Consider the following 22,996-nt stretch of genomic DNA (forward strand, 5'->3'; position numbering starts at 1 on the left):
GTAGGAAAGAAAACCACGGTTTTATTCTTATTTTGACTGCAGCCTGGTCTCACACCGAGACTTGCTTCCACTGTGGTGTAGGGCAAGACTACTCCTCAAAAACTAGTGCTTGCTTTTCATTTTGGTTTTGTTTGTTTGTTTTATTCTGTTCCCCAGCTCACACCACACCTCCCCCCCCCATCCTTTTCTGGAATGGAGCCCCTCCCCCTGGGTATTCCCCCAACCACAGCACATCAAGTCTCTGCCGGTCTAGGCTCATACTTTTATGTTTTATTTTTGCTTTGTTCTGTTGCTTTTCTGTATGTAGGTACTGGCTGGACTTGACATCATCAGATATCATGTGGAACATGTCAGACACTGGCTGGATCAAGGCTGCCATTGGTAGTGTGTTTTCCACGTGGCTTCGAGGTGCCTGTGTTTTTGTGCACCGGATGGCCCAGTTCAACACTGATACCTTCCTAGATGTAAGTCTTGAACCCACAAAACCATAAAGAAGGGATTTCTCAGACTCCAGGGCTTCCCAAGTTTCTGGAAATCAGGGTTGTTTTGTTTTGTTTTTTAAGCAGCAAAGTCTCAGAGAGTTGACTTCTGAGTGCTTGTGAGTGAAGGGAAATTACCCACCATGCTCTCAGCAGGGAAGCCAGGCTGTAGCTGTGTAAACCACTCAGGGCTCACTAGTGGATAAAGCTTGGCTGCTTAGAAGCCTAGTTCTAAATAACAGAAGACTCGAGTTGAAACACATATTTTGATTCTGACCTAAAGGTCAGAGGTCAACAGCCGATCTCAGGAGGTCACCTCTCTCTTAGAACAGCCCTTTCTATCCCCCTGTCTCTTCCCCATTCTGTGTTCTTCATTGTAATTCTTAGGCCCCAACACTCCAGCAAACTCGGTATGCAGTTCTTCCACTAGAGATGACTGCATTAAGATGTCTGATAGCACAGCAAGCTAACTGTAGCCTAAAAGACATCTCAAAATAACTACGGGTTTGGATATTGTCAACACATGGAAGTGATTATATTCGAAGATATGTACATATTAATTACCTTGATTTGTTTATATAGAACACACATGTGCACACACGCACGCACGCACGCACATACATACGCACATGCGCCTATGTTGTTATGCTCCATAAATCAGGGCTTCCTAGTCATCAACATGAAGACCTTTCTTCACCCAGGAAATTTTATATAACCCTACAGTCTTACAAATCCAACATTACAATAAATCATAAGAAATTATTTTAAAATAGTTTTTACATATATGTAACTTCATAATTCATTAAGAACAATGCAAACTTACATCCCAGAAAAATATCTGGCAGCTTTGTCTAAATGAAAACATAATTAAAGCCAAGTATTTTTAGCAGTAAAAAAAATGATTTAATCTTTATGAGATTTGTAGTATTAACAAAGCAGCACACTGTGGGTAAGTAAAAGCAGCATTCAGTCTGTGACTTTTTTAAAAATGTTTTAATTGTTTTTCGCTAACTGGTCTAACAAGCTGGCTTGAAGGCCTTAAGTGAAAAACGATGAGGCAATGGAAGCAGACTGTGCATCAAGTGTAGCAAGTGCCCTGGAAAATACACCGTTTATCCAGTTTCAAACCTTCCTTTTGCATTCTGGGTGGTGGTGGCACACAACTTGAATTCCAGCACTCAGGAGGCAGAGGCAGACAGATTTTTTTTTTTTTTTTTTTTTTTTTGAGTTCGAGGCCAGCCTGCTCCACAGACAGCCAGGGCTCCACAAAGAAACACTCTCAACAAACAAAACTAAAAAGAAAAAAAAAAACTTTCTTTTGTAGCTGTAAAACTCTCTAGAGGACTTGTGCTGCTCTGAGAAGTACATAGTACACACTGCCCTTACTGAGAATTAAAGCCTCTGAAGCAGGGGCGTAGAGAGAAAGGCTGCTGCATGAACTAAGAGTTATTCTTGACCTTACAACAGTCCAACTGGCCCGCATATATCTGGACAACACTGTCCGGAACGCTTATGTTTAATACCATCTGTGAACACATTGGACAATACAGTGAGGTCTGTTCCTCCATTATGGGTACCCCTAAAGCATGAGAATTGCACAAAGTTTGACCTGAGGAACACGGGGTATAGGCAAATGTTAAGTCCTTTAGAGCGGCTGTTTCTGCAATGACTCCGTGTTCTCTGAAGGTGGGCTGGCCCTCACAGGAATGGTAGTGAAAGGTCCTGATAGGTTAGTTTATACAGCCAGGCTCAATGCAACACAGAACATATGGGGAAATATGGGTAGCTTACAAGAGTTCATCATACAAAGTCCTGAAGTTGAGTAAACCAGTTCATACTTGGGATTGTTCTCAAACTCAGCAATTCACCTACTGAATCCAACAGCAGATGCCTTTTTCCAAAACATGTACATTTCTCCATTAACCAGGAACCCCCCAAATGTCACTAATGACAACTGGTAGATGTTTACTTTCTTATTGCATGTGATTAGCACACAGAAATGGAAAAGAAAGTTGTAGATGTCTTCTATAGCCATGGCCTCTAGCTGACCACTACTGACATGTCTGTCTTTCCCTATCATCCAGGCGCTTACCTCATATCCTATCACGACCCTGTGCAGTGCTCCTACCGTGTACCGGATGCTTGTACAACAGGACCTTAAGAGGTACTGGGCAGAACTCTTCGTTTGAACCACAAGCAGAAGCAGTCCTCTGACATCACAGAGCTTCTTTTACCACACAGGGTGGCCTGAGAACCTGAATCTCACTGCAATGACTTTCTGGACACTGTATGATGCTGAGCAGATGCCATTAGCATTGTCCTCTTCTTTTCCTTCATTCATGACAAGCAAAATGTCCTAAGATACTACCTGATACCTTATGGGGACAAAATCGTATGCCATCTTAAAATCCATGGGAAGAGCTGGGAGATAGACCAGATACCACTCAAGCATGAGGACCTGAGTTTGATCCCCCTGAAGCATGAATATCCAGGAGTTGTAGTGTGTAGTTGTAATCTAACACTAGGGAAACAAAGACAAGAGGATCACTGAGGCTCACGGGCAAGCCAGAATAGCCTGCTTGAGGAGTTTGAGGCCTATCTCAAAACACAAGGTGATAGTATCTTTTGGAATCACACCTAAGATTGCCTTCTGACCTACACAGACATACAGACATGGGCAACTAAGCACACATATACACCCACACCTATAGGAGCACACACATGCACGCGCGCGCGCGCACACACACACACACACACACACACACACACACACACACACCCTTTAGAATTATCCCCTTCAAAGCAAGACAGGCAAACAAAAACCACACATATGCATCCTTGAAGAGAAGCAAATGAAATTTATAACTCAGGATTATATATCTTTTAGCCAAATCATCCACCACCTGTCAGGTAGAGTTGATACATTTTTATATAATTAATTAAAATTTAGCACACGGTGTTGTGTAATAAAACTTTTCCTGGAAAAACACAAAACACACATTGACTCACCCTAGAGAGACAGCCAATGACCGACCAAAGTACAAATACCACCCAAGTCCAACTTGGTGAACCACTGGGTTGTATTGGGGTGACTTACTTTAGTAGGGTGAGTGATTACTTGCAGGAGTAGAAATGACTCAAAAACAGCAGCAGCATCAAAGTCTATTCCAACTCCACTGACAGCTCACAAAATCTGGGAACCTAGAACTCACTGCACAGCCTGCATGCAGCTCAACCGATTGGAGAGAGTGTCCTTTCCAAGTCACTGTCATTTTAAACCTCTTGCAGAAAGCTGGGCTGTTTTCTACTATTTACTTTCAGGCAGCTGGTCTAGTTTCAGAGTTTTCTTTGCAGATTGGTTTGTCTGAGTCTTCTTTCCAACTTATATTGCTTACTCTGGGAAGGAGGGGCCTAGTGAGACCTGGTGAGTTTCAGTGACTTCCTGAAGCTATTTTGAGTTGTCTCTTTCCAGTTTGAAAAAGCTTTCTTGTAGGACGAGAATGTTTCAATCTTGGAGGGAACAGTTACACACACACAGAAAGAGAAAGACGAAGAGACTAACTTGAGTCCTGTAGGCCTGACCATCTTCCTTTCCCACTAAGGTCTGGATGCCCAGGGAGGACGCACTATAAGACAGTGACACGGATAGGCACCTCCTCTTTTCTTGTCAGCTTCATCTCCTTGTGGCCGTCAATGTGAGCCTCTTGCCTCACATTTCAAGCGTAGTCCAAAGCTATATAAGGGTTGCTTGAAGACACAGAGTACATTTTGCTCATGTAGCCTCCTGTTTGTTTGGGGCCCCACTACTTGTGAGAGTCAGACCGTGCCGTGCATCCATGTCTTGATCCATCAGCCAGTAGCTAAAAGTGCAAGATCCAACGTCAAACAGGAAGGACTTTGCTACTTGGCCTTGCTAAATCCCCACTAATTTCATCTACGACACTGTGACAAGGATTCGGTGTTGATGACATGCTTGGGAGTTTGGTCTGATAAGTTCCCATTACAGAGTAGCCTACTTGATGCTCTATTACTGCAAAGGCTTTTGCAGTTTCTTTAACCTCTCTAAACCTTAATCTCCCCATCTGTAAAATAGGTACTGTGAGAACTCTAAGAGGGTTCCTAGAGTTGTTATCACACAGCCACCACCCAGTCTGTGTTGTCTTCTTTATTCATAATTATAATACTTTGTAGTATTATTATTATTACCATTCTGATCTACCCCTTTTCCCTCTAAGCTCCACACCTGCCAAAACAGTTTCTTCAGAAATATTCTTTTCATCACTCATATGCCTCATACAACTAGAAGCTATCCAGCAATACAGGGGATGTTCAGAAAACATTTAAGTTGTGAGTGTTTCTACAGCCTGCTCTCCTAGAGCTTCTCTTGTTTGAACATCTGAACTTGTGATGAAATGTCCCCCCCACCAAAGCCCATGCAACTCTGCCTCTCCAGGTATCAATTCAAGAGGCTGCGGCACTGCCTGACAGGAGGGGAGCCACTCAACCCCGAGGTGCTGGAACAGTGGAAGGCACAAACTGGGCTGGAGCTATACGAGGGCTACGGACAGACTGAAGTGGTATGTCTGAGGGACAAAGTTTGTGTACAAGTCTTCCCTCAGTGGCTGTGGGAGATTGGGTCTAAGACCCTAGACAATACCAAAATCCTCCAAAGTTCATGCTCTTTATATGAAATGGGACAGGATTTGCACAGAATTTAAACATATCTTCCTTTATGTTTTAAATCACTAGATTACCTAAGGTACCAAATGCAATGCAACATTGCTATTTAAAACCACTAATTAAATAGCTGCGGTCTGTGTCACTGGGATATAATGGGGAAGCAATGCTTGTATATACAATAGAGGTTCAATTTTTAAAAAACACACACTTTAAGTCCTTGATTAGTTGATTCCAAGGATACAGAAACTATGTATATGGTGATCTGGCTGTCTGTTGGGGTTATTCAGCCCTAGGGTTGAGCACTTGAAGTGCCCCACTCATACTACAAACCTTCATAGAACTTCTCAGAACACCTTGCTGTTAATAGTTATCATTTGACAATTGCTTAGCTAGGTATGGCTTAAGAAGAAGTGCGATTGGCCTTCCTGCCTCCTCCCTGCAAAACAGCTATCTCAGGAATTTAGGGATTGATGAGTCTGGACCTGAGGGGTTTATCTTGCCATTGCATTGAGAAAGACCTCCTTACCCCCAAGAGTCTCAGTAGAATCTATTACAATGTGTACCCAGTGGAACCTAGAAGGCATGGTGTTCAGCTAAGCAGTCCTAAGCTAGATGCAGGATATGTCTGTAATCCCAGTACACAGGCAGTTGAGGCAAAGGGACCACACATTCAAGGGTAGCCTTAGCTACATCATGGGTCTAAAGCTAGCCTCCATTATATCATAATAAGATCTTTAGACCTTGTCTCAAAGTCCAGACAGCAACAATAAAAAAGAAGTATGGTCCTTAAAACAGCAGCGTGGATGCCATAGAGAAATGTGGTAGAAAGCACATCCTCAGATCCTACCTAACATCACTAAATCAGAACCTTGGGGGTGAAGCTCAGCCATTTGTGTTTTAACAGTGCACTTGGTGACTCTGGTACACAGATCAACTATTCCAAAAACCTCACCCCAGAAGAATGACCCTGCATTCTGGGAAGATTGGGGGGGGGGGGCAACATGCCCGCCTACCTGCCTATGAGTTCAGTTAAACATCAAGACATCTCTCCAGCCCCGCCACTATCTTTTATTTTTATTTTTATTTTTTTGAGACAAGTTCTCTCACTGGACCTAGCATTCATGGATTAGGTTAGACTGGCTTGCCAGTGAGCCAAGAATCTACCTGTCCCCACCTCCCTAGCACTGGCTTACATTTCATAACCACCAAGCTTGGCTTTTTGCATGAGTGCTGGGAACCAAAGCTCAGGTCCTCGTGTTTGATGACAAGTACTTTATTGACTCAGCCATCGCCCCAGCCCCCAAACCTGAATCTTAAGTTTCACTGTCAGAATTTGTACACTTATATAAAACATGTCCTTGTCATAGGGAATAATTTGCGCCAATCGCAAAGGAGAAGAAATTAAACCAGGCTCCATGGGAAAGGGAGTAGTGCCCTACGATGTGCAGGTGGGTTGAGAAAAGATCTGATTGGTTCAAGGAAGAAGAGTGCTTTCATGTTCTCCCCTCTCATAGCCTGTTTTCATTTTATACATAAAAATGAAAGACATTATTTCTTTTATTCCAGATTATAGATGAACATGGAAATATCCTACCATCGGGCAAGGAAGGGGAGATTGCCCTTAGGCTGGGGTCTGATCGGCCCTTCTGCTTCTTCTCTGAATATGTGGTATGAACAAGAAAATGCTAGCCATGCCCGAATTCAGAAATGGGCCCAAATTTCATATCTACCATGTCTTGCTGGCTCTTGGGCAAAGTGGGGAGAAAAACATCCATTCGGTGAAAGCACTCCTAAGAGAAATTCTACAAATAAGAAACCATTTGTAGGGGTTGGGGATTTAGCTCAGTGGTAGAGCGCTTGCCTAGCAAGCACAAGGCCCTGGGTTCGGTCCCCAGCTCCGAAAAAAAGAAAAAAAAAAAAAAAGAAACCATTTGTAGTGGCTGTCCTTAGAGAGGAAGGTGGACCTGCTGAGGCAGAAGAGGTTGCATGCAAACCCAAGGTTCATAGGAGAGGGTTAGTTCTTAGAGCTTAGAGCTTTTGTGCTCTATTCTAGGACCTGTCCTATCAAAACCCAGACTTCTTTTAGAAGTAAGATGTGTAAGTCATTCAGTGGGCGTCACACCTCTGTCTGTTCTAGCAGACAAATTCCCAAATGCCTTTGATCGGTAGGACAATCCAGAGAAGACTGATGCCACAATAAGAAGAAATTTTTACATCACTGGAGACAGAGGAGTGATGGACGATGATGGATACCTTTGGTTTGTCGGCAGAGCTGATGATGTCATTATATCCTCCGGGTTTGTGCTGTTCTAAGAAACTGATGGCATGGCAGAATGGGAGAGTTCCGATTTGGAGAATGTGATGATCAAAGACTTCCTTCCCTCTGCAGGTACCGAATTGGGCCGTTTGAAGTAGAGAGTGCACTGATAGAGCACCCAGCAGTAGTTGAGTCAGCTGTTGTCAGCAGTCCAGATCCAATCCGAGGAGAGGTAGGGTGGATGTCAGAACTAAAGCAGCAATTTCATTTTCAAGTTCTGTTCATGTATCCATGGCAAAGGCCAACTTAAGGTAACTTGTTTAATTCTCAAAGGTACATGTATGCCAGGTAATCTACTTTACAAATGACTTCTACCCCCCAAAGAGGTCTGGTATTCTTTGGGTGGCCTGGGTCAGAAATGCCCCTTAATTCAGGGGTTCAAGCTTCAGACCAGCATACCTGCGATGTTATCAAGGCTGTCTCCCTTGTCTGCCTGAGATCCTAAGTTCTAGTTCCTCTTATCACATAGCAATCAGCTCAAGACACAAATAAATGTAACTTGTCTCCTCCCTACCAGAAAGGAGTAGATTCTTTTTGCACCCGTTTCAGGAAAATTCTACCACATCTCTAGCCAGTGTGGCCCAGCAACTTGTATAGGCCAAATGGCCACGCCTGGATGATATGGTGGTCTTGGGAATTAGAAAGACACGAGGGGAATACTGCTTAGACAACTCATGTGCTGTTGTTCCCTGTGTAAGCAAAAGCATCAGATACAACCGTTACAGCTCGAAATACATTCCTTTTTTTTTTTTTTTCAACTTTATTAACTTGGGTATCTCTTATTTTCATTTTGATTGTTGTTCCCCTTCCTGGTTTCCGGGCCAACATCCCCCTAACCCCTCCCCCTACTCTTCTATATGTGTGTTCCCCTCCCCATCCTCCCCCCATTATGACCTTCCCCCCAACAATCACGTTCACTGGGGGTTCAGTGTTGGCAGGACCAAGGGCTTCCCCTTCCACTGGTGCTTACTAGGCTATTCATTGCTACCTATGCAGTTGGAGCCCAGGGTCAGTCCATGTATAGTCTTTGGGTAGTGGCTTAGTTCCTGGAAGCTCTGGTTGGTTGGCATTGTTGTTCATATGCAGTCTCGAGCCCCTTCAAGCTCTTTCAGTCCTTTCTCTGATTCCTTCAACGGGGGTCCTGTTCTCAGTTCCGTGGTTTGCTGCTGGCATTAGCCTATGTACTTGTCATATTCTGACTGTGTCTCCCAGGAGAGATCTACATCCGGTTCCTGTCAGCCTGCACTTCTTTGCTTCATCCATCTTGTCTAATTCGGTGGCTGTATATGTATGGGCCACATGTGGGGCAGGCTCTGAATGGGTGTTCCTTCAGTCTCTGTTCTAAACTTTGCCTCCCTATTCCCTCCCAAGGGTATTCTTGTTCCCCTTTTAAAGGAGTGAAGCATCCCCATCAAAATACATTTCTTAGAGATAGGAATAGGAAATCGTATCCAAGGTTGGCCCAAAATTCCCATGGGTCTATTTAGGAGGCACATTTCCCTTTCCTCCTGGAAGTTTTCTGAAGACTCAGCAAGCAGAAAAATGTTGAGCCAGTGTGGCTATCAGTTCTCTCCGTCCCCTTTTCTGTGCCTCCCTCTCACACACCAGTGGTCTTCCACAGAGCACTCTGAACGACATCTTCCCCTCTCTGCTCTTGATCTATTCCAATCTGCAAAACATTCTTCTCCTGCTGCTACAGCCTCATCTTTTCAATATAACTGATTTCAGTCAAATGCCAGAAGCAAGTGCCAATTAGAATCAGTGTACTAATTAACCTCTATAAGTGTTTTTAAGCAGTATTCCAAATGAAGGAAAAACTGGGAGGACAGCAACCCCTTACAGATAGACCCTTCCTGATTCTGTACTTTGTCAGATCTCTACAGACTATCCTCTTTAGAATCTCCATTCAACCTGCTCAACATGCCTCTCACTGTAGAGGTGCCATGGCATAAATGTGCACCTCAAAATCAAGGACTGCCTCATACAAGTGTTAAGTCCATGGGATATATAAACCGAACCCAGCATTCCTCATAATCACAGTCCATTGCCCTGGGAAGAGATCCTCAAATATTCTTTATAATTTGTACCCAAGCTTCATCCAGTCTCTGGAGTTTGCACTGCTATCAACAGTCAATGCCTGCATTCAGCAATAGTTCCAAACCCTTGATGTGTTTTACAAGCAAATGGTTTTTCTGCTGCAGGTGGTGAAAGCGTTTATTGTATTAGCTGCACCCTTCAAGTCCTCCAACCGTGAGAAGTTAACTGCTGAACTTCAGGATCATGTGAAAAACTCAACAGCACCTTACAAGTACCCAAGAAAGGTAGGTGCAAGTTACCTACGACTGTGTTGGATTTTCACTTTATACTTGCTGTGTATCCTAGAAGATACCTCTTGAATTTAACTCTGGTAGTTTTTGTTGTAAAGTATTTTATATTTACAATACTACAAACAATCGTTTACTGCGGGGGTTGGGGGTATGACTAAAGTACTTGCCATGAAAGTGTGAGGGCTGGAGTTTAGATTCCCAGAACCCTGGTATATGTGGGCTGGGTGTGCTGGCTCACCTGTCTTGGAAGGCAGAAGTAGAACACCAGAGCAAGCTGACTAGCAAGACTAGCCATATCTGAGAACTCTGGGTTTGACTAAGAGACCTGGTTTCTTAGGTGGAAGAGTTAACTGAGGATGTGCATGTGTACCCATATAGGTGTGTTCACACACATGCAAAGAAAATGCATACACACAGATGGAAAAAAAGAAAAAAAAGAGACTGCAATACTAAGAATGTTTTCAGGACTAGTAAGGGCCTGGGAACGGGAGTGAGAGTTAAGAATCACCAAGTTCCTAATTTTAGACATGGCACCAGACCTACAAAGGAAAATGGCCTATGATACTACTCTAAGCCCAAGGTGCTCAAGTAGTCCTATCTAAACCTCAGAAGTGTACACATACACAGAGAGAACTCTTTCTGCAAAGGCTGAAGGAGAGAAGAACAAGCACATATAAAGACAGGATGGCTGCTGTGCCTTCTGGCTCTGCAGGACTGCTATCAGCTGCTACTGGTTAATTACCAATACATCATTTGAGCAAAAATGTGACTCATGTTAGTGATCTGACCCAACCATCCTCACACTTTCTCCATTGAAATAAATTGGTAACTGTGACTTTCAGAAGAGATGAGAAAGCATTTAAAGGTGCACAGACTTAAACATGTTTGAGAGGAGAAATCAAAGACAAAATGTATGACTAAGTCAGGGTGTAAGGTTAAACCCTTACCAACTCTATAAATCATCCCTAAGATTTTCCTCAGATTCTTTAGGTCCCAGCTCTTAAAAGACTGGCATTTTAAGAGGTCTTTTCTCTGAACCAGGTATAGTAAAAGGCAGTTGGATTCTAGGTGTAAACAGAGGAAAACCAAAGGATGAAGAGATTATTTACTTTTGGAAGGATATCCAAAGCCCGGAATCTCCAATTTTAACCCTTAGCCCAGGGTTTCTGTGATTGCACTGACTGCGAGGGTGAGACACATGGAATCTAGAGCCTCGTGATGTGTTTTTCTGTCATCAGGTGGAATTTGTTCAAGAACTCCCCAAGACAATCACTGGGAAAATCAAACGCAACGTGTTAAGAGACCAGGAGTGGGGACGGGCATAACTGGATAAGAACCGAGGTGGGAGGAGCGATGTGGTTGGTTTCAGTACTTGCTTCCTGATAGTTCAGTGACTATACTCTTTCCTATTTCACTCTTAAAACGCTTTGTCTTTCCTGTTTCACTCTTTAAATGCTTTAACATGTTTTTTCCTATTTGAAAATAGTTGTATCTAGGAAAACAATAAACAAGCAAAATCTAAACATATTTGAGAAGGGTACTGTTGTGATGATCAAACAAACACAGAGAATGAAGTACCAAAGGTCAAATAACTCCAGAGAAAAGGGCAGCATACCATGAATCTGTGTTTTATACATCTTGTCCTGACTAATCCAAAGATGAATTGTCCTAAGACTGACCCCTCTGCATAACAAGTCTTTATGAAGTCACCCCTTTCAAGCAGATTAAAAATACTCTTCATATCAGAAGTATAAATGATTCAAAGGCCAGTAAATGACTTTAACAAAACTCAGTATGAGATAGGTGCTTTAAGTAAATCCTGCAAGATATTTTAAACTTGTATTCTTTGAATATTAACTACACAGGAATAAATTTTGTATCTTTACTTTTTAGGAATGATGAGCCCGGATTTTTGATACATAATCAAGCATATAAGCATTTTTACAGTAAACACACTATACCATAGAAAAACATGTTTATAATAAACACACTATACACATCAGAAGACATTTAATATGGGGCATAGAAAAAATAAGAATGCCAAACTACAGAACAAATTCATTTTTATTTTTTAAAATATCAGTAACTTTGAAAAGCTGAAAGTCCAGCTGTACCAAGAACGAAATACAGTAGAAATATCTGAAACCTGTATTCAGCTTTGGACAAATGTGTCCTACAGGACCAGGCTTAACTCCTTTGTCTGCAGAGCAGGACCAGCATGCTGACCCTCAGCACAGGGATTTGGTTTCTGCGTCTTTATTTCTGTCTTAATTGCTATGGTTTAAACTGACCAGTAAGCTCCTACCCTGCGATCACCTGTAAATAGCACACTGAGAAGTCAGTGACGACAAAGTCAGCCAATCTGAAAGCAGAGCAAAAGTAGCTGGGAACTTAGATCCTAAGAGCATAGCACTGTACAACTGGCAAATAGTCAGTCACACTTGGGACTCAGTGGAGACAAATAAAAAGCCAATCACAGCAAAGTATACATCAAACTCTCAAGTGCAGCGACTTGCCAAGTTCCAGAACTTCCTGTCTGAGCAAACGGTACTTTATCCTCAGGCCCTTTGTCACAGTCTATTAAAAGAAAAGTCCCTCTGTCTCAGAGCAAGCTACAAGAAGGCACCGTGATCTGTTCCCCCTAGTGATACTAAGGCGTATCCTTTTAAGATGGTTTCAATCTCAGACCTGAGTTAACATGTCAAACACCCAAGGATGGTCTAGCCCCGTCTATATTAGCAAGGTAATGCCTATTCTCCTGCTTCTCCCATATCCTCTTGGTCTGTCTTACCAAGCAAGCCTCTAGCTGTGACAGGAAATATATCCTCTCATGTCACTAGCTCTTTACTTAACCAACTTAGCATTTATACTATTTTCTAACATGTATTAAGAATCAAGCACAAACCTATTTCCCAGCCTAATGTTAGAGGCCCCACCTGGATAGTTTGTTTTACAGTAGTCACTGGTCCCGTCTACCCTTCCAGTCTCTCTCTGCCTGTGAGGAGAACTTGAAAGCACCACAAGCTGACAATCCAGAGAAAGTCCAAGTCCAGAGAAACCCTGGTACAGTGGCTTTCTTTTCTGTTTTTGTACTAGGATATGGAAGTGACCCAGCAGTGATTCCTCATCCCTAACCTTATCATAAGCACCCATGGGTCTACACCTAGAGCAGTCCTGTTCTACCTCATACCGTCTCTAAAAAACCTGGAGCAATGAGCCATCAGATTTGCTCTTAACATAAACAAAACAAAACAAACCCAAAAACATAAACAAAAAAAGCATCCCAAAGCGATTCCCACATAATCCACAGTGCCACTTCTGTGTGTAATGGAACGGCAGGGACAGCTGAGCTGTAGAACACACCTTCCTCAGTGTCCTGCTCATTTCCCACTCAGATATTGTTCAGTTCCACATCAGTTGGCAGTGCTCAAGAGGAAACTAGAGAGAGTAATGAGGAGCAGAGGCCAACACCATCCATCCTCCTGGTGCCCTCCCCTAGGAACCAGTACATGGTCTGCACACACCAACAGACAGGCCTGGAAGGGCTTTAACAAAACTGACAAGGGGGGTTGTGAGATCAGCATTGAGTAGCACACAAAAGTCAAAATACATTATCACAATTCCACAGTTGAGACCACCTCCTGCAGAATGACCTAGGAGAGCTCATTTTCCTTTGCCTTGGGTCCTTCTGAGCCTTGACTTTCAGGTTCAGGTTTAGCTCCTCCTTCACTCCCTGCCTGGGTTTCGGACCCTGGCACTGTCTGCCCCAGCTCCTCGCTACTCTCCGGTGCTGCCTGTTGGTTGTTTTTCCCTTTGGGGGGATCATTTTGACTCAACTTACTACCAGGTTCCAGTTGTGCTTCTTTGCCATTTCCCAGCTTTGGGGGAGGCCGTGAGTCTTTTGCACTCTTCACTACTTCTTGGAGGTTGTATTTTCGGAACAGCACATAATCTTTCACAACACTCAGGCAACACACAGCTTTGATGATTTCTACTACCACCGTGTATTCTGGATTAGTGAGATCCACTTTGTTTTCTGAATTGAGGCTGCCTACTATTCCTGAAACAGAAATAGGAGAATGGGCTAAGAAGGAAGGTATCATGAAGCCTGATGGGAGTCAAACGAGGCTTTCATCCCTTACTAGACAGGATTTGTTAAAACTAGGTTTATAAAAAGTCCTTGTTCTTTGTGACTGTCAATCAAATTCCATGAATACTTTTTTGTTTTGTTTATTTCAAGACAGGCTCTCTATGTATCCCTGACTGTCCTGGAACTCACTATGTAGACCAGGTTGGCCTGGAATTCATAACAACAGCCTGTCTCTGCCTCCCAACTGTGGGATCAAGGGCATGGATATGCAGCTCTATCAATGCTTTTAATAAATATGAATGAAACTTGACACATTTAATAAGAGCACAGTTGGCAGAGTACAGAGATGACTCTGTGGAAATGCATGCACGGCTCTTGCAGAAGACCTACCTGTTCCCAGCATTCATGTTGAGAAGCTAAACAATCACCTGTTGGCCCTAGCTCAAAAGGAAACAGCAGCCTTTTCTGGCTCTGTGGGCACTGCACTCATGTGCAAACCCAAGTAAGTGTGAATCAAAATTCTTCAGAAAGAAAAGGATATCTCCACTTAACAAGAATAGACTGATTTTAACTGTCATTATCTCTAAACAAGACGACTATTTCAGAGGTTCCAACAGACTTAGTATTCTAAATAATCTAAAAATGATATAAATATAGAAGAGAACCTGTGTAGGTTATATGCAAATATCACACCAAAACAGCCAATTTTATGTAAGACTTACCTGAGCGCTCACAGGTTTGGCATCCCTGGGGCATCTAATGACAATCACCCATGGGTATGGACAGACCACTGTATTTTCCCAAATATTCAATTTTGATTTGCAAAGACTTCTACCAGAGAATCTACCTCACATGCCGTATTAGTGAGAGCTGATATATAAGCTGAAGAAAAAAATGTACTAAACAAACATTTTTAAGCCTAAGTTTTAACCAGAGCAGGCTATATAAGATTACTCAGAGAACTTACCTGCCAACTCTTTAATGACTTCTTCTCTATTCATATGGCTGTTATTTCGAGATTTGTATACAATCTGAAATGTCCCTTTGTTTGGGGCTTTAAACCAGGGTTCCAGAAATGTTTCTGCATATTTTTTCATATCTTCTAAAAATGCTTTACATGTACCTGAGACAGGTAACATTCGCAGAATAACCCGTGTCTTCTTTTTCTTGGTTTTGTACATATCCTGGAGAATATGATGCACTAATTTCTCAGGTTCTAAGAGAAAAAGAAAAGAGAAGAAGAAACACACACACAAAAACAAAAAACAACAACAACAACAACAACAAAAAACCCACATTTTTTTTGCTTGTTTGTTTTTATTTTGCAACTAGTAATTCTCTGGGACCTACCATATATAACTGGATAGTCTCAGAATCAAACTTAAACCACAACGCCTTACTGTTGTTTTCTTCTAATACAAATCAGAGTAACAAGCATTGCATAGCATAAACATTATCTGTACATCACTGAAGAACCTAATCCAATAATTAATGAGTACAGACGGCCAGCTCTCAGCTGGGGAAGAATCCTAGCACCACATAGCACAGCATGACACAGTGATTCACTGGCTACTTCCCAACTAAGACAGCTACTGAGACAACAGTGTTAATATTTTCAAATTAGTGATCACATTTGAAAGCCAAAGGAATTCTATTTCCAGGTCTTAAGTGGATCAGGCCCTCCATTCCTAAATGGTAACTGCCTGGTACTAAGCACAGACAGAATATACACTTCATTCTACCTTAAGTTACCGAAGGAGGGGTCCGGCACGGCCTGGTCCCTGCTTTTAAGCCAATGCTATGCTCACCACCCTCCACCTCTCCACATTTTTAGGAACCTAAAATAACACCACTTCCAAACTGTGGAATAAGAAGCAAATTCCCCCCCAGGGCTCCAACTGCATATGTAGCAGAGGATACCCTTGTTGGGGCACCAGTGGAAGGGGAAGCCCTTGGTCCTGCCAAGGTTGAACTCCCCAGTGCATGGGAATATGGGGGGGGGGGGGCAGTAAGGGGGATGGATGGGGGGAACACCCGTATGGGGGAGGGGGGCTTATGGACAGGAAACCAAGAAAGGGAATAACATTTGAAATATAAGTAAAGAAATATACCTAGTTTAAAAAAAAAAAAAGAAATGAAATGAAAAACTATGTTCAGAAAGAAAGATGAGGGTTCCAAAAGGTCCTGGATTTCAGAAGATCTTAAATCCCTAAATTCAAGCATTCTTTAATAAATGCATTCAGCTTCATAATTGGAAAAAAAAAAAAAAAAAGCAAATTCCCTGAGTGTGGTATAAGTCACCTGAAAATGTTTTCAAAAACCTGCTCACACTGATACACTGCTAATGGAATGTGTAGTAGTTCCACAGAGTAATTAACAACCATACCCACGAAACCATTGTCTGACCAGCATCTGCTGAAACAGAAATGCCCAGACACAATGGGACTGATGATCTTAGGGCTGTTGTTACTCAGACATACCTATCCCAAGTGTCCTGATGAAAACTACATTATTTGCTCCGCTCTCCACTGACTGGAATCTTCTCAGCCTCTTCTCTGTAGAAGCCTTAATGTCACCAACTTCTTTTTTCAAGGCAGCCTCTGCATCATCATCTTCTCCCTCACTTCCAGAGGGCTGCTGGTCCTTGTCTATAAACTGTTTACATAAAAACCAACAGGCAAAAATTACAGAACAGCTCATGTTCAAACACTGTAATTAACTACTTATGTGAAACCCCCAGTGGCAGAGGTCTCAACGTTGTTGACAATAAATTTTATTAGATTAATATAATACTACTTCCAGATGTACATTAAGAAATAAATTCCCTGTGTGCAGTGTCATCTCACAGGCAGGCAGTATGGCTGTTGTAGGATTAGAACCAAATATATAAGAGAACTAAACCCCTTACTTCTGCTATAAGAAACAGAGCACACGGATTGGGGATTTAGTTCAGTAGTAGAGCACTTGCCTACAAGGCCCTGGGTTCGATACCCACTCCAAAAACAGGAAAAAAGAAACAGAGCACACAATATGATGGCCAGTGCTTGCAATCCCTACAGCTAGGAAGCAGAGGCCAACTAGAGGTAGCCAGCAAAATCTTCTCTCAAAAACAAAAGGGGCTCTACAAAAAGAGAACTTGAACAAGGCACAAGCAATGCATGAGCAAAGACAAGACATATGCCTAATGCCCAGTTCTCTTTCCTGCCAAGGGGATTTTCAATCAGGTAATAAAAATAACTGAGCTCACTGAAGGAGTCTTTGGATTCCTATTCTGTCCCCTTCTCTCAAGTAATGGGGCCTGCTAAACTACCTTTCTCCACACTTCAGAGTGTGCAGGTGTATACGGAGTCTAAGTAGCAATATCACGGCTGCCAAACTACCATAGGATAAGATCTGGGGTTCATAAGTTTTATTTTCTTAAATGTATTTTCAAGTGCACTTGGAAAACAGCATCCCTATCATTACCTCGGAGAGATCTTAGCTTGTAGCAACTTCGCACCGACGCAAGATCTGCAGTCTTTAGCACACTACCTGGTCCACAAAGGCAATCAATCAATACGTGGGAGCCACTGTCATTAGTCATTAAGAGAACCTATGGAGGCACACACCCACTAGGCAGGCGGCCGCAATAGCGGTCACACCAGGGGCGGGAAGGTAAGCGAGGTCGTGCTAGCACCGTACAGGCGCAGCAAAGCAACTGCCGCCTCCGCTCCCCGGAAGAGGCCCGCGGGCGGCTCACTCTCCCCCTGGCTCGTACCTTTTCGGGTCCGTACATGTCGTCGCCATACTCGTTGAGCAGGCTGTAGGCCTCCTCCACGCACTTGCGCTCGTTCATGTTGCAGGTGATGAGGATGCCCTGCAAGCCGGGCTCCAGCTGCCGCGGTCCGCCTGCGTCACAGCGTCGGGCCCGCTTGGCCGGCAGGAACTGGGATTTGCCTTTGCGCTTTCCGCCGACCGACGGAGGGGACTGCTGGGCTGTGGCCGCCATGCTACCTACAATCCACGTTCCTCGGCGTCTTCGTCTGCGCGGACGCGGGGTGATTGCGTCACACGTACGCGACAATTTGCCAAGCAGTCGGGCAAGGCACTTTTCGATGGCTCAGATTCCGCCCGGTCCTCTCACAGAGTGACAACCGCTTCAAGGTGAAGCCAGGATTAAAACGTAGATTTTGGACTCCAGCAGGGTGTAAAACGTTCTCACAAGGAAATGGTTTATTTACTCATTCATATTTATTGATTTTTTAAAGTTAATATTTATTGTGCTAGTCCCTGTCCAAGGAGGTTGTGCCATCAGAGGAACATAACATTTATTGTCCTTATAATAAGGTTTCTCAGGAGTCACCAAAGTCTACCATATCACCACGAGGAACAGAAGGGACTTAGTGAAGGCAGACAGACCCTGGCACCATGGGAACATTAAAAACTAAGTTGTAATATTAATTAATACTATATTAATTAATACTATGTTAATACTAGAGCTACTGTATTAATAATCACTTTCTCCATGCTTCTGTTAGGCACAGATGTCCTAATGTAAGAGTGACATTGTAGTAAGATGTTCTGCATGCCCTTGGTTTTGACAGGAAAGTTACATTGCTTGCTTCTGAACTAAACGATTGGGACAAAAGCAATTTCGTTCCAAAAAGATTATCTAATACACACACACACACACACACACACACACACACACACACACACACACAGAGAGGCGCGCAGTGTGGGATGGATTGTAGAAATAACTCAAGAATTAAAAAACAATAAACAAATAATAAGCCAACTCAGCCAGAAAAGACATTTGTTCCCAGGTCTCAGGATCCCAGGACCCCACACAGTGAAAAGAGGGAAGTCAACTCAGCGACCGTCCACTAACGACCATGTGTGTTCACAAACACACATGCATGGGCTTAAAGGTTCTGTAACGTGTTTTCCAGGCACGACAAGGACAGTGTCCATATGAACTCATAGTGACTATGACTACATCCCCAAGACACATCCAAGATCAAGCCAACAAATATCCCAACCTGGATGAGAGGGAGAGGTCTACAAAGTAACACCCCAGCTGAGAATTACATACTACAAATCGATGGCTGCTGGAGTAGAAATATCAGTTTTCTTCAGTGATGTGGCTCCTTAAGGGTTACCCTCGTTGGACTCTACAATCATATACATGCTGGCTGCACTAAGTAGACCCAATAGTTTTTAAAAGAAAGGATACATGACATTAGCAGAAAGTAATGGTTTGTGGGCAAAGGAAAAGAATTAGAGAAAACTGAATGGTTATGGATTTGATTATAATACACCATATGTATGTACAAAATATCAATAAAATTGTAAATCTGCAAAAAAAAAAAAGTTCTGTAACATCCTGGTTCAGGATGCAGTTTAGCTCCTGTGTCCCTGATCCATCAGTAGGGGACTGAGTACAATACATTGTGCCGTCTGCTTGCACCCTCACTGAGATGGACATTTGAAGACGCAGTCAGCTCCCCAGTCTGTGCTGCTGTCCCTGCCTAGTCGGTTCTTGCTGCCTAATTCAAATAAAGACCATGCTTTGCTGGACTCTTGTGCCTATTCGGGTTGTTTTGAATTTTAGAACCCTCACAAGACAGAGGGTTAATTGGAGAAGTGACGTTCTTGATTAGGAAAAGGAAGAATGGTGTCAAGTGCCCGGTGGAAAGGTTGCCCAGACAACCCTAGGTTGGTGGGAGTACTGGGGGATCGTGAAGGGTGCTCTCTTCCCGTTTACCTTCAAACCTCATCCAAGTAAAAGAGGAGAAGAAAAGGTAAAGGTTTAAGAAAAATAGGGAAAGTGTGACATACCTGCCTGGATCTTAGTATAGTTTAGATGGTATAGTATAGATCTCAGTTATAGTATAGGTATGGTATAGTATATAGTCTATATAGATAGACCTTGGTTAGTGTTTTAGAGTATTTAAGTGGAAAGCCTAACACTCAGGTCCCCATATGGGAAAGTTGACGTCTAGAACTTGGGATTTAGAGGAATAAGAATAAGCTCAGCAGGGTTGGGGATTTAGCTCAGTGGTAGAGCGCTTGCCTAGCAATCGTACGGCCCTGGGTTCGGTCCCCAGCTCCGAAAAAAAAAAAAAAACCATATTTGCCAGATGAAAACTTTCCACTCAGACAAAGAAGACTTAACAACTTACCATGTGCACTGGCCTAATTCAGGAAGCGCTGACTCAGTGGTTAAGAGCATGAACAGCACTTGCAGAAGATCTGAATTCCCAGCACTGGAATCAGGTGGCTCACTACCCCTTATAACTAACTCCGGGGGTATCCAGTGCCCTCTCCTGGCCTTCATGAGCCCTTCTTATGTGCACATCATAGCACACACATGCACACACTCACGTACATGCACACGTGTGCGCGCACACCCACACACACATTTTAAAATAAAGGAAGTCTTAACAAAATAAAATAGTTATGTGCTTTAGTTAATGTGTTAACAGGTGTAAGCATCAAGTTCAGAACCACCATCAGCATCCTGAGAGCATTTCAAGCTTCTTTTGAAGGTGATACTATGACAAAAATGGAGGTCATTGGGAGAAAGGAACCCTCTATATACATGGATCATTCCTAGCAGACACTGTACCAAATACATTGAGAAAGATCAGAGAGTACAACAATAACAAAAAAAAAAAATCCTATTGGAATAAAAAGGCACACGCTGTGCCCAGATATAATATAGAACTAACACCAGCAAAACATCCCTGGCTGACATGAGATAATGGCATAAGTGAACAAAGAATTACACAATGCTCAGACAGGTGAGACTGTCACTGGAATACTGCAATACAACTCAGTTACACTGTGTCGGGATTGCTTTTGGCTCCACAGCTTTAAGGACACAGTCACCAACAGGATTGCAACTACATACTGGCTACAAGTTTCCCAGGCCATCCACCCATCTGACCAAGAGCTAGCTGACTTTCAAAAGAACAACTAACAGGACTCCAAAAAGTGCTCTAGATATTGCTTTAGTTTTGTTACAAAGTTTATAAAAACAACCAAATAAAGAAACACATAGGGCAAGATCTGTAAGTACCCCAAAAGCAGGGCTGCAGCGTCCTGTCCTCCTGGAATCAGCTACTTCCCCCTCCAGGAGCACCATGTGCTCACTAAGCAGAATGTACTCCTGAGTCTTGATCGGATTTTGATTAGATGGTGCTGATTGCTTGAATAATTGGCCTGTTGGTTATATTTTACCTTCAAACTTTCTTCCCCAGAGGTTAGGCTGGCAAGAGTACCAGGAGAGAACTATACCCTATAACGAAGCAGCAGTACAAGGGGAGAATAACAAATAGAATGAATGCCCAGGGCCAGGAATGAATTACCCCTTTGGAGTTGTTTGCCAGTGATGTCTCATAGACCCCCCCAACACTGCAAGCTATTGCGCTACTTAGTTTGTGTTCTGGTGCGGGGGAGTGGGGAAGAATAAAGCACTATGATCAAAGGTAACTTGAGGAGGAAATGGTGTATATCACTTACAGCTTATAATCCATCAAGAAGGGAATTCAGAGCAGGAACCTGGAAGCAGGAACTGAAGTAAAGGCTATGGAGGAACACTGTTCACCGGCTTGCTTTCCAGGCTCACTCAATTTGCTTTTTTTAAAATACACCCCAGGACCACTACCCCCCAAGGGCACCAAAATAAGATGGACCCTCCCAAATCAATCATGAAAATGTTTCTGGGTTTTGTTTAATTTTTGTGTGTGTGGTTTTATATTTGCAATGTGTTAAATGGTAAAGTTTAAAATGAAAGAGAGAGAGAGAGAGAGAGAGAGAGAGAGAGAGAGAGAGAGAGAGAGAGAGAAAGAAATTGCCTCCATAGACTTGCTTATAGGCTAATTTGATGGAGGCATTTCCCCTATTGAAGTTCCCCATCCCAAGTAACTCTGGCCTTTGTAAAGTTGTCAAAATTAACTAGTAAAATTACTGTCTAGAACTTGACAGTAAAATTTATTGCCAAAGACACCACATACTTGAGTCTTAGAACTCAGAGAAATCTAACTGGTGTTGACATGAAAATGCCATCACTATAATGACATGAAAATAGCTGTCATAGACTGCAAAGATGGTGTGCACACTACTGAAGAAGACTGATCCTCAGTCTCATCCAGGCTTGAACCCTGCAAGTTGCAATCGCATACTGGCAAAACATATAATAGTGGCATAGACATCATGGAAACTAACAAGCTCTTTCTAATTGGATTTAAATTCACTCCACGAGATGAAACCCATACAAATTTACTCCTTATAACTTATTGTTATACCCATAGATTAGTGAGAAAAAAAGTGGCCCAGTTGGATTGTTGCTACTTGATAGGCAGAAAGGTGATTGTTTTATAGTTTTACTGTTGTGAACAGACACCATAAGCAAAGCAACTCTTGTAAGGACATTAAATTGGGGCTGGCTTATGGGTTCAGAGGTTCAGTCCACTGTCATTAAGGTGGGAACATGGCAACATCCAGACAGGCATGGTGGAGGAGAAGCTCAGATTTCTACTTCTTTATCTGAAGGCTGCTAGCAGAATACTGACTCCAGGCAGCTAGGATGGGGGTCTTAAAGCACACACCTACAGTGACACACCTACTCCAACAAGGCCACACTTACTCCAACAGGGCCACATGTTCTAAAAGTGCCATTCCCTGAGTCTCCATATGCTTGTTTAAACATATGAGTCTATGTGGGCCATTCCTAAACATAGCATAATGCAAAAGTACACTTAGTCTCACTTCCAAAGCCCCCATAGTCTATAGCAGTCTCAACAATGTTAAAAGCCCCAAGTTCAAAGTCTCTTCTGAGATTCATTCAATCACTTAACTATAATCACCAAAGCAAGACAAGAAACCAGCTAGGCAAACTCCAAACCGAGCATCTCCATGTCTGATGTCAAAGCAGTCTTCAGATCTCCAACTCTTTTTTCATCTTTTTTTAAAGATTTATTCATTTATTATATATAAGTACACTGTAGCTGTCTTCAGATACACCAGAAGAGGGCATCAGATCTCTTTACAGATGGTTGTGAGCCACCATGTGGTTGCTGGGAATTGAACTCAGGACCTCTGGTAGAGTAGTCCGGTG

General features: G+C 42.8%; 2 protein-coding genes and 1 long non-coding RNA gene across 4 annotated transcripts in view; 2 read left to right on the forward strand and 1 right to left on the reverse strand.

Moving 5' to 3' along the window:
• Positions 1–11,320, forward strand: part of Acsm4 (acyl-CoA synthetase medium-chain family member 4) — a 24,412-nt gene extending 13,092 nt beyond the window's left edge. Inside the window, 9 exon segments of the mRNA NM_181695.2 lie at positions 308–464; positions 2,564–2,643; positions 4,933–5,056; positions 6,527–6,607; positions 6,726–6,827; positions 7,329–7,456; positions 7,549–7,648; positions 9,678–9,797; positions 11,042–11,320. Coding sequence (NP_859046.1) covers positions 308–464; positions 2,564–2,643; positions 4,933–5,056; positions 6,527–6,607; positions 6,726–6,827; positions 7,329–7,456; positions 7,549–7,648; positions 9,678–9,797; positions 11,042–11,128 — 979 coding nt within the window. The 3' untranslated portion in view covers positions 11,129–11,320.
• On the reverse strand, positions 3,318–17,919 carry Thumpd1 (THUMP domain 1 NAT10 acetyltransferase adaptor). 2 transcript variants are annotated; one of them, XM_087560980.1, is made up of 5 exons: positions 17,651–17,919; positions 16,374–16,548; positions 14,861–15,109; positions 13,645–13,863; positions 3,318–4,339 (listed from the first exon to the last, which is right to left on the reverse strand). In XM_087560980.1, the coding sequence occupies exons 1-5, from the start codon at positions 17,879–17,881 to the stop codon at positions 4,329–4,331; spliced, it is 885 nt and encodes a 294-aa protein (XP_087417106.1). In that variant the 5' UTR covers positions 17,882–17,919; the 3' UTR covers positions 3,318–4,328.
• Positions 17,920–17,941: 22 nt separating this feature from the next.
• LOC134483776 (uncharacterized) lies at positions 17,942–19,452 on the forward strand. Its single transcript, XR_015652433.1, has 2 exons — positions 17,942–18,036; positions 18,825–19,452. It is a non-coding gene; the product is annotated as an uncharacterized LOC134483776 (long non-coding RNA).
• Positions 19,453–22,996: the final 3,544 nt, after the last annotated feature.

Source organism: Rattus norvegicus, chromosome 1 (assembly GCF_021556685.1).
Source record: "Rattus norvegicus strain SHRSP/BbbUtx chromosome 1, alternate assembly SHRSP_T2T, whole genome shotgun sequence".
Classification (NCBI taxonomy): Eukaryota; Metazoa; Chordata; class Mammalia; order Rodentia; family Muridae; genus Rattus; species Rattus norvegicus.

Coding starts and splice junctions, on each gene's coding strand:
- Thumpd1 (XM_087560980.1), bottom strand. CDS start 17,881: ATGGCGGCCACAGCCCAGCAGTCCCCTCCGTCGGTCGGCGGAAAGCGC. Junction 16,549..17,650: donor ACATGTACGGACCCGAAAAG/GTACGAGCCAGG, acceptor TTATGTAAACAG/TTTATAGACAAGGACCAGCA. Junction 13,864..14,860: donor AGTCATTAAAGAGTTGGCAG/GTAAGTTCTCTG, acceptor TTTCTGTTTCAG/GAATAGTAGGCAGCCTCAAT.